Source organism: Pteropus vampyrus, unplaced genomic scaffold (genome assembly GCF_000151845.1).
Source record: "Pteropus vampyrus isolate Shadow unplaced genomic scaffold, Pvam_2.0 Scaffold620, whole genome shotgun sequence".
Lineage (NCBI taxonomy): Eukaryota > Metazoa > Chordata > Mammalia > Chiroptera > Pteropodidae > Pteropus > Pteropus vampyrus.
The window spans coordinates 380,206-392,324 of NW_011889401.1; the positions used below are offsets into that span (position 1 = coordinate 380,206).

General features: G+C 64.3%; 1 protein-coding gene across 3 annotated transcripts; it reads left to right on the plus strand.

The window, feature by feature from the left end:
• The first annotated feature begins 789 nt into the window (after positions 1-789).
• On the plus strand, positions 790-10,003 carry ZMIZ2 (zinc finger MIZ-type containing 2). Of its 3 annotated transcripts, XM_011384760.2 has the most exons (19): positions 790-811; positions 1,083-1,217; positions 1,339-1,453; positions 1,751-1,953; positions 2,113-2,305; positions 2,492-2,731; positions 2,888-3,019; positions 3,619-3,787; positions 4,222-4,366; positions 4,454-4,664; positions 5,083-5,188; positions 5,323-5,480; positions 6,038-6,105; positions 6,345-6,413; positions 6,615-6,859; positions 7,287-7,456; positions 7,548-7,787; positions 8,008-8,039; positions 8,402-10,003. In XM_011384760.2, exons 2-19 carry the CDS (start codon positions 1,168-1,170, stop codon positions 8,415-8,417), a joined length of 2,562 nt encoding a protein of 853 aa, XP_011383062.1. In that variant the 5' UTR covers positions 790-811; positions 1,083-1,167; the 3' UTR covers positions 8,418-10,003. The 3 variants fall into 3 exon arrangements, with proteins under 3 accessions (XP_011383062.1, XP_023381536.1, XP_011383061.1); XM_023525768.1 differs by lacking the exon at positions 8,008-8,039 and having other exon boundaries at positions 8,402-8,547; XM_011384759.2 differs by lacking the exons at positions 790-811; positions 8,008-8,039 and having other exon boundaries at positions 1,168-1,217.
• The last annotated feature ends 2,116 nt before the right edge of the window (positions 10,004-12,119 follow it).

The following is a 12,119-nucleotide window of genomic DNA, read 5'->3' on the forward strand; positions in this document are numbered from 1 at the left end:
CCAGGTCCTGTAAACCCTCATGGTGCTACAGGCCCCACCCAGCAGGTCTGGGTGTGGGGGGGTTCCAGTCTCCCCCCACCCCCATTGTCACCATCCCAGAGTCAAGCAGTGGGGCCCGGGGTCGCCAGCCTTCCCATCTGGCTGGGCGATCCTTGCTCCCACCCTGCCTCTGCTTCCTGGGTAGGACGTGGACTAGGGAGGAGAGAGGGGCAGGGCCAGTGTGAGGGGGGAACGGAGCCCACTGCCTCCCTCTCCTCTCGCCTGGCCGGTCACCTTTCCTCCTGTGACTCTGGACCCATCCCCTGGAGTGCTCTGTGGTGGGCTGGGCCAGTGAAGGCCACAGCGCTAAAGGCAGAGCCACCTCTGCCTTTGGGGCCCTGGGAGGGACTCACTGCCACGTGCCTCCGGGACTGTTTGCAGAGGACACGATCAGGGCCTGTCTTCCCGTCGGCACTCAGGAACAGGAGCCCTGGGTTGGGTGGTGCTGGGGCCCCCTTCTGCCCCTTGCCAGAGGGAGGCACCAGAGTGCTGGGTGATGGCCCAGTGGGCGTGTCATGAGGCCTTGGCGTCCCTGAAAGGCAGCAGGGCTCCAGCCCGACCCTGAACCCCAAGAGGGTGCATTCCAGGGGACCGCTTGGCCTCTGAGTATGGGGGTGATGCCTATGCTTCCTGCTGTCCTGAGGGGAGGTCTGGGGGGGCACTGCTGGCCTCACCCCACGCTCCAGGCCAGGCCTCCTCCCCGGGCCTTCTGGGACTCCGGACATTCTCTGGCCTCTGCGAACATCCCAGCCTCGTGTGGGAAGGACGCGGGGTGAGAAAGCCGGCCTGCAGGGCTGCAGGTTGCCTGGCCAGGAGGGGTAAACGCTGGCTCTGGGCTGGCTTGGGGATGGGCAGCTCCGTGTGCTGATTCCAGGGTGCCCTGCCTCCACTCCCCGCAGTGGCCCTGGGATTCCACTGTCACCTGCATGCCCACTATTGTGGGAGCAGAGCTGGGGGCGGAGTGACCGGGCTGGGCTCCCTGCTCGCTGTGGACAGGCCTCTCGGCTGCCTCTCCACTGATGTCCTTCCCTCCTGTCCTGCAGCCAGAGCAGCCGAGTCTCACTTCAGCACCCGTGAGGGCCACTGCCTGCCCCTCGCAGACCTGGCCTCCAGGCTGCCCCCAGGCCAATGAACCCCATGAACCCCATGAAACCTGCCCTGCCCTCCGTGCCACACGGGTGAGTGGGCCTCCTGCTGCCCTCCCCTCTCAGCCTGGGGGAGGCGCCGAGCGGACCCCTCTGCTCGCAGCGTCCAGTTCCCCGGCCCCTGATCCAGGCCCCTGTGCCTCTGTCCTGGCAGTGATGGTCCCTTCGCTTTCGAGGCGGTGCCTTGGCAGCAGAGTGCCACTCAGCCCGCAGGATCGCTGTCCGTGGTCACGACCGTGTGGGGAGTCGGCAGCGCGGCACCGAGCCAGGTGAGCCCACATCGGGCCCCACCTGAGAGCCACCAAGCCCTGCCTCAGAGCTCAGGGGACAGAGCCTGGTCTCGATGTGCTCCTCCTGCATTCGCCTGGCCCCCACATCCACCCACAAGCCGCCCCCCGCCGCCATGGCCCTACTCCCCCTCCCTATGCCCTGTCCCGCCTCCACCCCGTGCACACCCCCCACCACGATGCACCCCCTTACCTGCCCCATTTCTCCTTTTTAGCACTTGAGATACTGTGTGAAACAGGCTGGGCAGTTCGCTTCTGGTGATTCTCACTTTCTCACAGGTTTTGGGGAGCCCCATGGGCCCTGCAGGGAGCCCCCCTGGAGGCTCTATGATGCCGGGCATGGCAGGCGGCAGCTCGGCCCTGAGCCCCCCGCAGTGCCTGGGACAGCAGGCCTTCGGGGAGGGCGGCGCCAGCAAGGGCTACGTGCAGCAGGGCGTGTATGGCCGCGGGGGCTACGCCGGGGGCCCTGGCTTCGCCACCGGGTAAGCAGGACCAGCCCTGGCAGGTGTGCAGGGAGCCCTCTGGGTGGGCACTGGGAGCTGTGACAGTGCAGTGCGGATGTGTTGTCTGCTTCGTCTGCTGGCTCCCGCTAGCCGCGGGCAGGACACGCTTCTGAGCGGAGCTGCCTGTGTTCCTTGTAGGTACTCTGGAGGTCCTGGGGGGCCAGGGGGCCTGGGCCTCCCGTCACATGCCGCACGACCCTCCACGGACTTCACGCAAGCAGCAGCCGCTGCTGCCGTGGCCGCTGCTGCTGCCACCGCCACGGCCACAGCCACAGCCACTGTGGCCGCCCTCCAGGAGAAGCAGAGCCAGGAGCTGGGCCAGTATGGCACGGTGAGGCCGCAGCTCCTGCTGCAAGGGCCACCTGCCCTGGAAGGGGGACAGTCAGGCAGCCGCTCGGTCCCCAGGGCACACGAGGCTCTGAGAGGCAGGGGCAAGGCTCGGGGACCAGGGTGCCTGCAAGAGAGGCACAAGGCCCTGTGCAGGTGGGCCTGGACAGTCCCCCTCTTCTCTTCCCAGATGGGGTCCGGCCCGTCTTTCAGCAGCCAGTTCCTGCAGCACGGGGGCGCCCGTGGGTCCAGCAGCGTGGGAGGCCTGCTGGGCCCCTCGGGCATGAGCCCTGTGGGCATGAACCACGCCCGGGCGGCCAGCATGGCACCCCTGCACGCGGGGCAGCGCCTGCCCCAGCATGGGTTCCCAGGGCCCGTGCAGGCCCCGCCGCTGCCCCGACAGGGGCTCAAGAGGGGCTACTCCAGCGAGGTGAGCGTCCACGCCCCTGCCCCATGCCATCCCGGGCCATACCGAGGTTGGCGTCCCTGTGGGGGAGCCGGCTGGGCGTGGGCCCTGCCACCCCTCCCTGGGCCTGGCCTTCCCGATGCTGGCCTTCCCCGGGCATCTGCCTCCTTCCTCTTGCAGGTGTATCCGGGGCAGCAGTACCTGCCAGGAGGCCAGTACGCACCTGGCCCCGGCCAGCCCCCCGCCCCCTCCTCCTACCCCAGTCACAGGCTGCCCCTGTCCACCTCTGGCCCCCCGGGACTGCACTACAAGGTAGGGCCAGCTCTGCCAGGTCTGCGGCAGCCCCCACCAAACACTGAGACACAACACCCTTGAGTCAGTTGGCTGGGGAGGGGCCACGTGTGCTCAGGGACCTAGTGGCCAGGCACCTCCCCGTGTCCTGGGCAGTGCAGGGCAGCTCCGGGAGGCGCCCCAGTTCCGAAGGGACCATCCGAGAGTGCTGCCTCGTGGTGGCTCCCCTGTAACCGCTCTGACGCGGGGCAGCTTGCTCTGTGGTGATTTTTAAAACTGAAATCAGTGTGTGCTCCCTATAGATGGTTTTGAAAATACAGAAGCACGTAAAGAAGAAAGCAAAGACCAGGGCTGATGTGTGTGGTGGGCTTCCCGCCCCAACCTTCCCCTGGGGTCAAGTCCAGGAGCCCCAGGGGCCACAGCTAACCGGGGGGAGCCCTCAGCCACAGCCTGGCCTGAGTGCGCTATGGGCTATGGGCTATGGGCAGCCGGGCGGGAGGCTCGGGCGAATGCAGACAGGGCACCCGGGCTGCCCCTGCGTGCTGCTGCCTGACCCCCAGCGTGTGCTCAGAAACAGCCCGGCCCCGCCATCTGCCTTGACTGTATGCTCGACCCCACAGCCCACCCGTTCCATCCCTGGCTACCCCAGCTCCCCACTGCCAGGGAGCCCCACGCCACCCATGACCCCCGGCAGCAGCATCCCCTACATGTCCACCAGCCAGGAGGTCAAGTCTCCCTTCCTGCCTGACCTCAAGCCCAGCGTGAGCGCCTTGCACCCGTCACCCCCCGGTGAGTGTCGCCTGCCCCTGGGTCTGGAGAGTCCTGCACGGGACGTGGGGGCCCTTCACCTGTGCCCGGCTGGGGCCTCTCTGCAGGTCTGCTGAAGCCCCCATACTGGCTCCGAGCCCTGTAGGTGGGACCACACCGTGGTTCCAGCACCGGAGTGCTGGCAGGTAGCCCACCGCCCCACCCCCCACTGCCAGCCCCTCAAAAGCACCAGAAGCACATTTCTGGCTGGGGCGTGTCCTCAGGTCGTCACTGAGGGGACAGCAGTTGATCTTGTTACCTTCCAAGGTGACAGCTGGGCCCGAGGTCCCGAGAGATGGTTCCTGACCCCAGCCTGGTAGCTGCAGTCCCCTTGCCACCGTCCCTGCCATGGGGCGGGGTGGCTGCCCAGCCTGGTGGCCCTCTGGCGAGCTCACTCGGCCTCGGCCTGCTCCCAGGCAGTGGCCCATGCGACGAGCTGCGGCTGACCTTCCCGGTCCGGGATGGGGTGGTCCTGGAGCCCTTCCGCCTGCAGCACAACCTGGCGGTCAGCAACCACGCCTTCCAGCTGCGAGACTCCGTCTACAAGACCCTGATGCTGAGGTGAGCGCGCCGCCCCCACGCGGCCCGGCCGTGCTCAGCTCCGCCCCCGCTCAGCTCCGCCCCCGCTCAGCTCCGCCCCCACCGCAGGCCTGACCTGGAGCTGCAGTTCAAGTGCTACCACCACGAGGACCGGCAGATGAACACCAACTGGCCGGCCTCGGTGCAGGTCAGCGTCAACGCCACTCCCCTCACCATCGAGCGCGGCGACAACAAGACCTCCCACAAGCCCCTGCACCTGAAGCACGTGTGCCAGCCAGGCCGCAACACCGTCCAGATCACCGTCACCGCCTGCTGCTGCGTGAGTGCCAGGCAGGGCCGGCCCAGGTGGCTGAAAGACAGAAGGGCTGAGGTCCCCGTGCCTCTGGCAGTTTCCTGCCTGGCCCTTTAAGAAAAGGGAGCCGGTGCGGCCTGCCTTCGCCGCTGTCCGGCCAGGCCGGGTCGCCTTCCCCGGAGGAGATACCGTGCTGGGCCTGCGCCTCTCCTGCAGGGAGCTCACAAACGGAGCCCCACATCCTCGTTAGGGGGTCACCCGGATTCTAGCCGGGCCGCCCGAGGCAGTTCTCGGGTTTTGGGGTTCCACTTCGGACCCGGCGTGGACAGTGCTGGCAAGGCGGGCTTGGGGGCCCTCCAGCGCCTGCCATGGCCAGGGGCCATGCTGGACGTCACACAAGGCGGGCGTGGGTGGGGCCCGCCGCTCACCTGTGCCTCCCTTGCAGTCCCACCTCTTCGTGCTGCAGCTGGTGCACCGGCCGGCCGTCCGCTCGGTGCTGCAGGGCCTTCTGAAGAAGCGTCTGCTGCCAGCGGAGCACTGCATCACCAAGAGTGAGTGGCCGCCGCCGCCGCCCTCCAGGCGGGGCCCGTGTCCGGCAAGGCCGTCTCCCCTGGGCCGGGCTCTGCGGGGCGGTGGGCATCCCGGTGGGCGGCCCTCCCTCACGGCTTTCCCCTTCTGCCACCAGTAAAGCGGAACTTCAGCAGCGGCACCATCCCCGGCACCCCCGGGCCCAACGGAGAGGACGGGGTGGAGCAGACAGCCATCAAGGTGGCCCTCAAGTGCCCCATCACCTTCCGCAGGATCCAGCTCCCTGCCCGCGGCCACGACTGTCGCCACATACAGGTGGGTGGTCACCTTAGGCTTTGCCAGCACATCGCCATTTCGCTGTCTTTAGCAGAAAAGGCGCTGAGCACCTTGGCCAGCAGGCAACAGGGCAGGCCGGCCAGCAAGCAGGTGACCCGGCTTCCCTGCTGGCCCCTCAGGCCGGGCTTCTGGTTCCTCTACGCGTAGCGGCCCCACGTGTTCGCAGGGCTCCGGTCTCAAAGGGCATCGCGGAAGTGCGCACAGTCTCCCTCGTGACCCCGGGAGCACCGCGTAGGTCCTGTTTGCAGACAAGTGCGCGCCTGCCACCCACCTGGCCATGCAGGTGTACGCATAGCCTTGCACCTGCTCCCCTTCAACACTGTGTCGGGGTCTGTGTCCTCATCAGCATAGTCACCAGACTCATGCCTGGCCTCATGGTGTTCCCGTCCCAGTGAAGCTGCGAGGCTGTCCCCCATCTACACTTTTAGAACAATAGCCTAGTGGAACCCTGGTGCCCCCAGCTTCTCAGACGTGCGAGGACGTACGCCCTGAGAGCATGCAGCTGGGCCGCAGCGAGAAACGGTCTCTCTCCGCAGTGCTTCGACCTGGAGTCCTACCTGCAGCTCAACTGTGAGCGGGGGACCTGGAGGTGCCCCGTGTGCAAGTGAGTCTGATGGTCCTTGCATGTGCCGAGGGCAGGGCACTTCTCTGAGGCTGTCAAATTCCCCGCCGGGTGTAGGGGCCATGTCCCAGCCCAGCATCCAGGCGTCACACAGCGCCTCTGCACAGGGTCGCCTCACACCGGTGGCCTCGTGCAGAGTGGCAGAGCTGAAAAGTGACAGGCCTGTGCCCGGGGTAAGGTTGAGCCAGGCCCCTGAGCCTCGTCCCCTCACTTTTCCACAGCAAGACAGCGCTGCTGGAGGGCCTGGAGGTGGACCAGTACATGCTCGGCATTCTCCTCCACATGCAGAGGCAAGTCCCCGCCTCCCGTGTCTGCTCGGCGGGGCGGCCCTGTGCGGGCGGGCTCACGCCCCGGCTGATGCATCGCGCGGCGGCTCGCATACAGGCCATGGGCACAGGGCACGTGCACTGGGGTGGGAGTTCTTCCTAGACAGTGCCCAGGGCCAGGAGAGGCAGCAGGACGGGTGGTGACCGGCCCATGTCCCTGCACAGCCCCGACTATGAGGAGATCACCATCGACCCCGTGTGCAGCTGGAAGCCGGTGCCCGTGAAGCCCGATGTGCATGCCAAGGAGGAGCCGGATGGGCCGGTGCCAAAGCGCTGCCGCTCCGTGAGCCCCGTGCACGTGCTCATGCCCAGCGTGATGGAGATGGTGGCCGCCCTGGGCCCGGGGGCCACCCCCTTTGTGCCCCTGCAGTCCCCCTCAGCCCCAGTCCCGGGTGACTACCCCAGCCAGGGTGAGTACAGAGCCCAACCTGCAGACTCAGGGCCCTGGGCAAGTGATCAACTCTCCAGACCAGGCCCCTGCCTGTGAAGGGCTAGCTGTGCGGTCGCATGCCCGGGGGGCCAGCGGGGGACACAGCGGCGTAGGTGCCGCCTCGGCCCCGCCAATGGGCGTGGGGCAGCCGTTCTCCCAGCAGTGTGGAATGAGGGCCGTCTGCCGGCACACGTCGATGGACTGGCCCCGTCTGACCCTGTGTGGGGGTGGCAGTCCCATCCCTGTGCCCTCACGGCCTATGAGTGATGTCACGAGGCCAGTCCCTGGCAGCGACAAGAAGAAAGGCCCTTTTCTGAATAGAGACTGTAAGGTCCGGTGTTGCCTGGGAGACAGCACCATGGCCCAGCCCAAGCTGCGGCCCCCAGCACTGGGTTCTCCTCCCTCAGGGCCCAGCTTCCTGGGAGCCAGGACCTACCCCGACTCCTTCCCGCCCTCCACGCCCAGCACCCCGACCCTTCCTGAGTTCACACCGGGGCCACCCCCCATCTCCTACCAGTCCGACGTCCCCAGCAGCCTCCTGACACCAGAGAAGTCTGCCCCCTGCCTCCCAGGCCAGGTCAGTGCTGGGCCGAGGGGCCGAGGGGCCGAGGGGCCGTCCCCCAGGGAGCCCCGGGGCCCCTGTACCACGTCCTTCTCTCCTTCCTCAGATGGCACCAGCCGGTCACCTGGACCCAGCCCACAACCCTGGGCCACCGGGGCTGCACACCCCCAACCTCGGAGGCCCCCCAGGGCCCCAACTGCACCACCCGACCCCTGCCACAGCATCCCGGCAGCCCCTGGGCCCAGTGAGCTCGGGCCCTGTCAGCGAGCTGGCCTTCAGCGCTGCCGCAGGCGTGATGGGGCCCCCGATGTCTGGGGCAGGGGAGGCCCCAGAACCAGCCCTGGACGTGAGTACCAGGCCCGCTGCAGGGGGCATGTGGGAGCCTGACTGGGGCTGTTTTTGTCGTCCCTGGGTCCAAAAAATGGAGGACACTGACACCTCAGTGACTTCCAGATAAAGAGAGAGCTCTGGGGACCTGGCGCTATGGTGGCATGGTCCCCGCGAAGACTGGGCTCACAGCTGATGACACCAGCCTTGGGGTCTGATTTCACCTGTTCCACTCACAGGTGGTGTGTGAGTCCAAGTCAGTGAGTCAACGGCAAGTGACTGTTCCTCAACCATAATAAACAAAACACATTGAAATTCAACATGAAAACACCTAGAGCAGCTCAAAGCAGAAAGTCCTAGTGAAAGGGGCCCCACCTCTTGCATCGACTTGTTAACACTGGGATCCCCTCACAGTCCCATGTGCCCCCGTGCACCCGGAGAAGCTCGACGACCTGAGGCAGGCACTGCGTGGCCCACATTGGCACTGGCCAACCTGTCAGGCCTGGTCTCAGGTGCCAGGCCTGTGTCCAAAGTGGGTGCTCCACATCCTGGCACACCCCAGGACCTGGCTGGGCTGAGGGCCAGGGCCACCACAGAGGTGAGGTGGGTCTGAGGAGTTTGCTTTATCTTCAGCTGCTGCCGGAACTGACCAACCCCGATGAGCTGCTGTCCTACCTGGGCCCACCTGACCTGCCCGCGAACAGCAGCGAGGACCTGCTCTCTCTCTTCGAGAACAACTGACCCTGTCGGCCCCGCACCCCACGCCAGCCTCCCCGCCCCCACTCCCGCCCTTCCCCCTGGCACACCTGCAGCCGCCTGTCCCTGAAGCTGGAAGCAGCCCCGCGCTGGCTGGGAGGGGACTGGCCGCCGCCCCGCCCTCGGCCAGCTGGCTGCTGCAGGTCTTCGGAGATGCGATGCGTCAACTATGCCGGCCACGCCCCTGCCCGGATGTGCCTCCCACTCCCGCCCTTGACCTCACAGGCTCCCTACGGGCCCCTTGTTCTTGTCCTGCCTATCCAAGCCCGGTCTACCCGGCGCGCCCCAGCGTGTCCACAAGCTCCTGGGGCCTCCGCAGTTCCCTCTCCCACCCCCGGGCTGCGGGCGGGGCCTGAGGTGCAGCGGTGCCGTGGGCGGTGGTCTGTGGGCGCCCCCTCCCGGGTCGCGGGCACCTCCACTGAGCGCCCCCCACCCGGGTCCCGTTCCTGTGAACGTGCAGTCAGCCCCACCATATTTTTAAAGCCGCCTTCCGTGTCCCGCTCCTCCCTGTGCCCCCCCTCCCCCGACACGGTCGGGGGCCGCCCCACCTGCCCATCTCCATTAAAGGACTCCCCGGTGGCCCGACCCACAGGTCCTGCTTGCTCGCCGCCCCGCCCTCGCTGGAATTTGCCTGTCCCTGGAATTTTCCAAGTTGGCTTAGGCCAGAGAGCTGTTCTGTGAAGTGTTGCCTGCACCAAGGGACACCTCTGTGGCTATGTCCCCTGGCCTGGCCCTAGGCAGCAGCCTGCAGGAAGGCCAGTGCAGGCCGCTGGGCCGGTGCCAGCTGCTCCCACCTTCCTGTCACCAGGGTGGGAGGTGCCCTGTCCAGTGAGCTCCGTGTTGCCTGTTGACACTGCAGCCCCAGACGTAGACCTGCTGCCCCTGTGCTGCCTGTGTTTGCAGTTTCTCTGGCCAAGGGACTCAGGCTGATCATGCGCAGTGCAGCGGGGGCCGAGGCGCCGGGGCTGCCTGGGGTTGGCCCAGAAGCAGAGCCCACATGTGAGCAGGGCAGCCATGCGGGGGCCCTCGCGGCATCCTGCACCCCCAGACTGTGTCATTGGAGGACCCCTGGTGGGAATGGAGGGATCAGATGAGCACAAGATGGGGAGCTGCTCACAGTCCTTGGTGGGAGGACAGGTAGAAGATGAGGTGATGACTGCCATGGCATCAGGCAGTGGAGGGGTCACTGCGCACTCAGACCACGTGTGTGTAAGACCAGTGCAGGGACGCCGTCCTAGGGCCCACATGAGGGGGACAGCTTGGGCATACCTGTATTTGTGTGTCACAATCTACAGCCACCATGCTTCCCCATGGGGTTGAGGCGGGTGACTCGGGAAGAGGTGTTGGTGACTTTCCAATCCCTAGGGGAGTGGTGGCTTCATGGGTTTTCACCTTAGTGTGGGTCATATGTCATGTGTTCTCGTGTGTGTACCAACTATTATGCAAGTAAAAAAAAAAAAAATCTCATGCTCCACCCAACAGCAGCAGGCACATTCTTAAGTGCACGTGGGTTGGTCTCCAGGAGAATGTGTTGGGCTACAAAACAAGTCCCAGTCAGTTAAAAAGAGTGAAATTATGCGAAGCACCTTCCGTGACCACAGTGGAATAAAGCCAGATAGCAGTAATAGAAGGGAAAGGAAAATGCATAAATTTGTGGACATTAACACTCAGACAGCCGAAGGGCCTACGAAGAAATCACAAGCGACATTGCAAGGTACTTTTGAGACATGTAACAACATACAAAATGCACGAGATGCATGAAAGTGCCGGAGGGAGATTTATAGCCATAAATGTCTACATTTGACAAAGAGGTCGCTAACTCCTAAAGGAACTAGAGCGAGAAGCCAAGGGCAGAGCTGGCAGAAGCGGGGAAATGGCAGTGGGAGCAGAGGTGAAGTAGGGACCGGAAAAGCAAGTCACTGAGCACGAGCTGTTGGAGAAGCAGCAACGAACAAACAGACGAGGCAAAAAGACAAATGAGTAAAACAGGAAAAGGGAAATCGCTACCCACTGACAAGTAGGGGTGAGAGAGCACCGTGCTGATGAATCGATAATCTCGGTGCAATCCCAAGAGACGAATTACCCGAACTGACCCAAGAAATGGACACTGCACACTCTAATGAGAAAGGGGGCCAATCTGTGCCAAAGCCCCCACCGCAAAAAAAACGAGAACCAGATGGCTTGGGCAAATTCTGCCAAACTTCAGGAACTGCACCAGCGTTCCTGGCACTTCCAGGCGGGGTCGGGGGCAGCGGGGCGCACATCCTGACTGCTGCTTCTGGCAGCTCCTGGCCCCCACGCCCCACTCCAAGCCTGCTCTCTGCAGGGGGAGCTTCCCTCGGCCTCTAAACTCCCCCTCCTCATCCCTTCCCCATCCACACTTGAGAGCGGCCACAGGGATGGGTCAGGATGGGCCTGTGACCCAGATAGGTCAATGAGCCAAGGTCAGGGCAATCAGAGAAGTCTCAAGACAGGATCAAGAACGTGCTTGACCAGCCTCGGACCGTGGATGCCTTTTTTCTTTTCTCAATTTGCCTTTTGTGTTGAAGCCACTGGCCACTTGCCCGATCCATTTTTAAGCCTACACACAGCACGGCGAGTCCCAGGAGGTCATACTCCTGGGAATGGTTGTCCCACTGAGGACACCTTTCCATCACTCTTCTCCTGTCCCCGCAGCCACCACTATCCTGGCCTCCGTCACCAGAGGCTAATTTCCCCTGATCTTGAACCTGACATAGTGAACCACAAGTCTGCACCCTTCGGCTAACTGGTCCAACTTAAAGCCTCTGCTTTCGTTTTCATTTAATTGTAAGTCGGTATTTATTTATTTTCGGTCATGACCCGGGAGGTGAGTTGACACTCGACCCTTTGCTGGCCGGGGCTCTCCTCTGCTCAACCCCTCAGCACATCATGTCAGCCATGACTCAGGCTGCAGGTGACAATGGCCCATTCAGAACCAGCTTGAGAAGGAAAGGCCACCAGGCGCCTGGGGGACAGCTGGAGCCAGCCTGACCCTTCCTCCGTCTCTCAGAGCTTCATGATCTGGGCCAGCATCTTCTGCAGGACGGAGACCTGAGCCCAGCCTCCCTCACTGATTCACCAAAGAAAGACGCCAACTGTTCCCTCGCCATCTGGTCCCCGGATGGGCTCTGGTTGGCTTGGCCAGGGTCCCCCAAGACTAGAGCTGGGTCTGGAGAGCCTCCCAAGAGAGGAAACACTTATCAGAAGGGATGTGGGTGGCCCCTTGGGTACAGTCGACATCCCTCGCCCAGCCCAAGGCCAGCCTGGCCCGGTCGCCGGCTCCAACAGGCCACCCCACCTGTCCCAGCCCCAGCCCCTGTCCGGACAGTGCGGGGTTCTGGGCCTATCAGTTCCAGCTTTGCCTAACCTGCTTCTCTCCAGGAAGCCCTCTGCTTCCAGAATAAGTCAGGTGGCCTGCTGCAGCCACTGCTCACCTGGGAGCCGCCCTCTCCATCCCCATCATAGCTAATTGATGACAGACAGTAGTGACTTCCCAACTTTTATTTTAGAAAGTTCAGCCTTTCAAAAGTTGAAGAAATAGCACAGCAAACCCCCCTGCAGCGCTGCGGTTCAC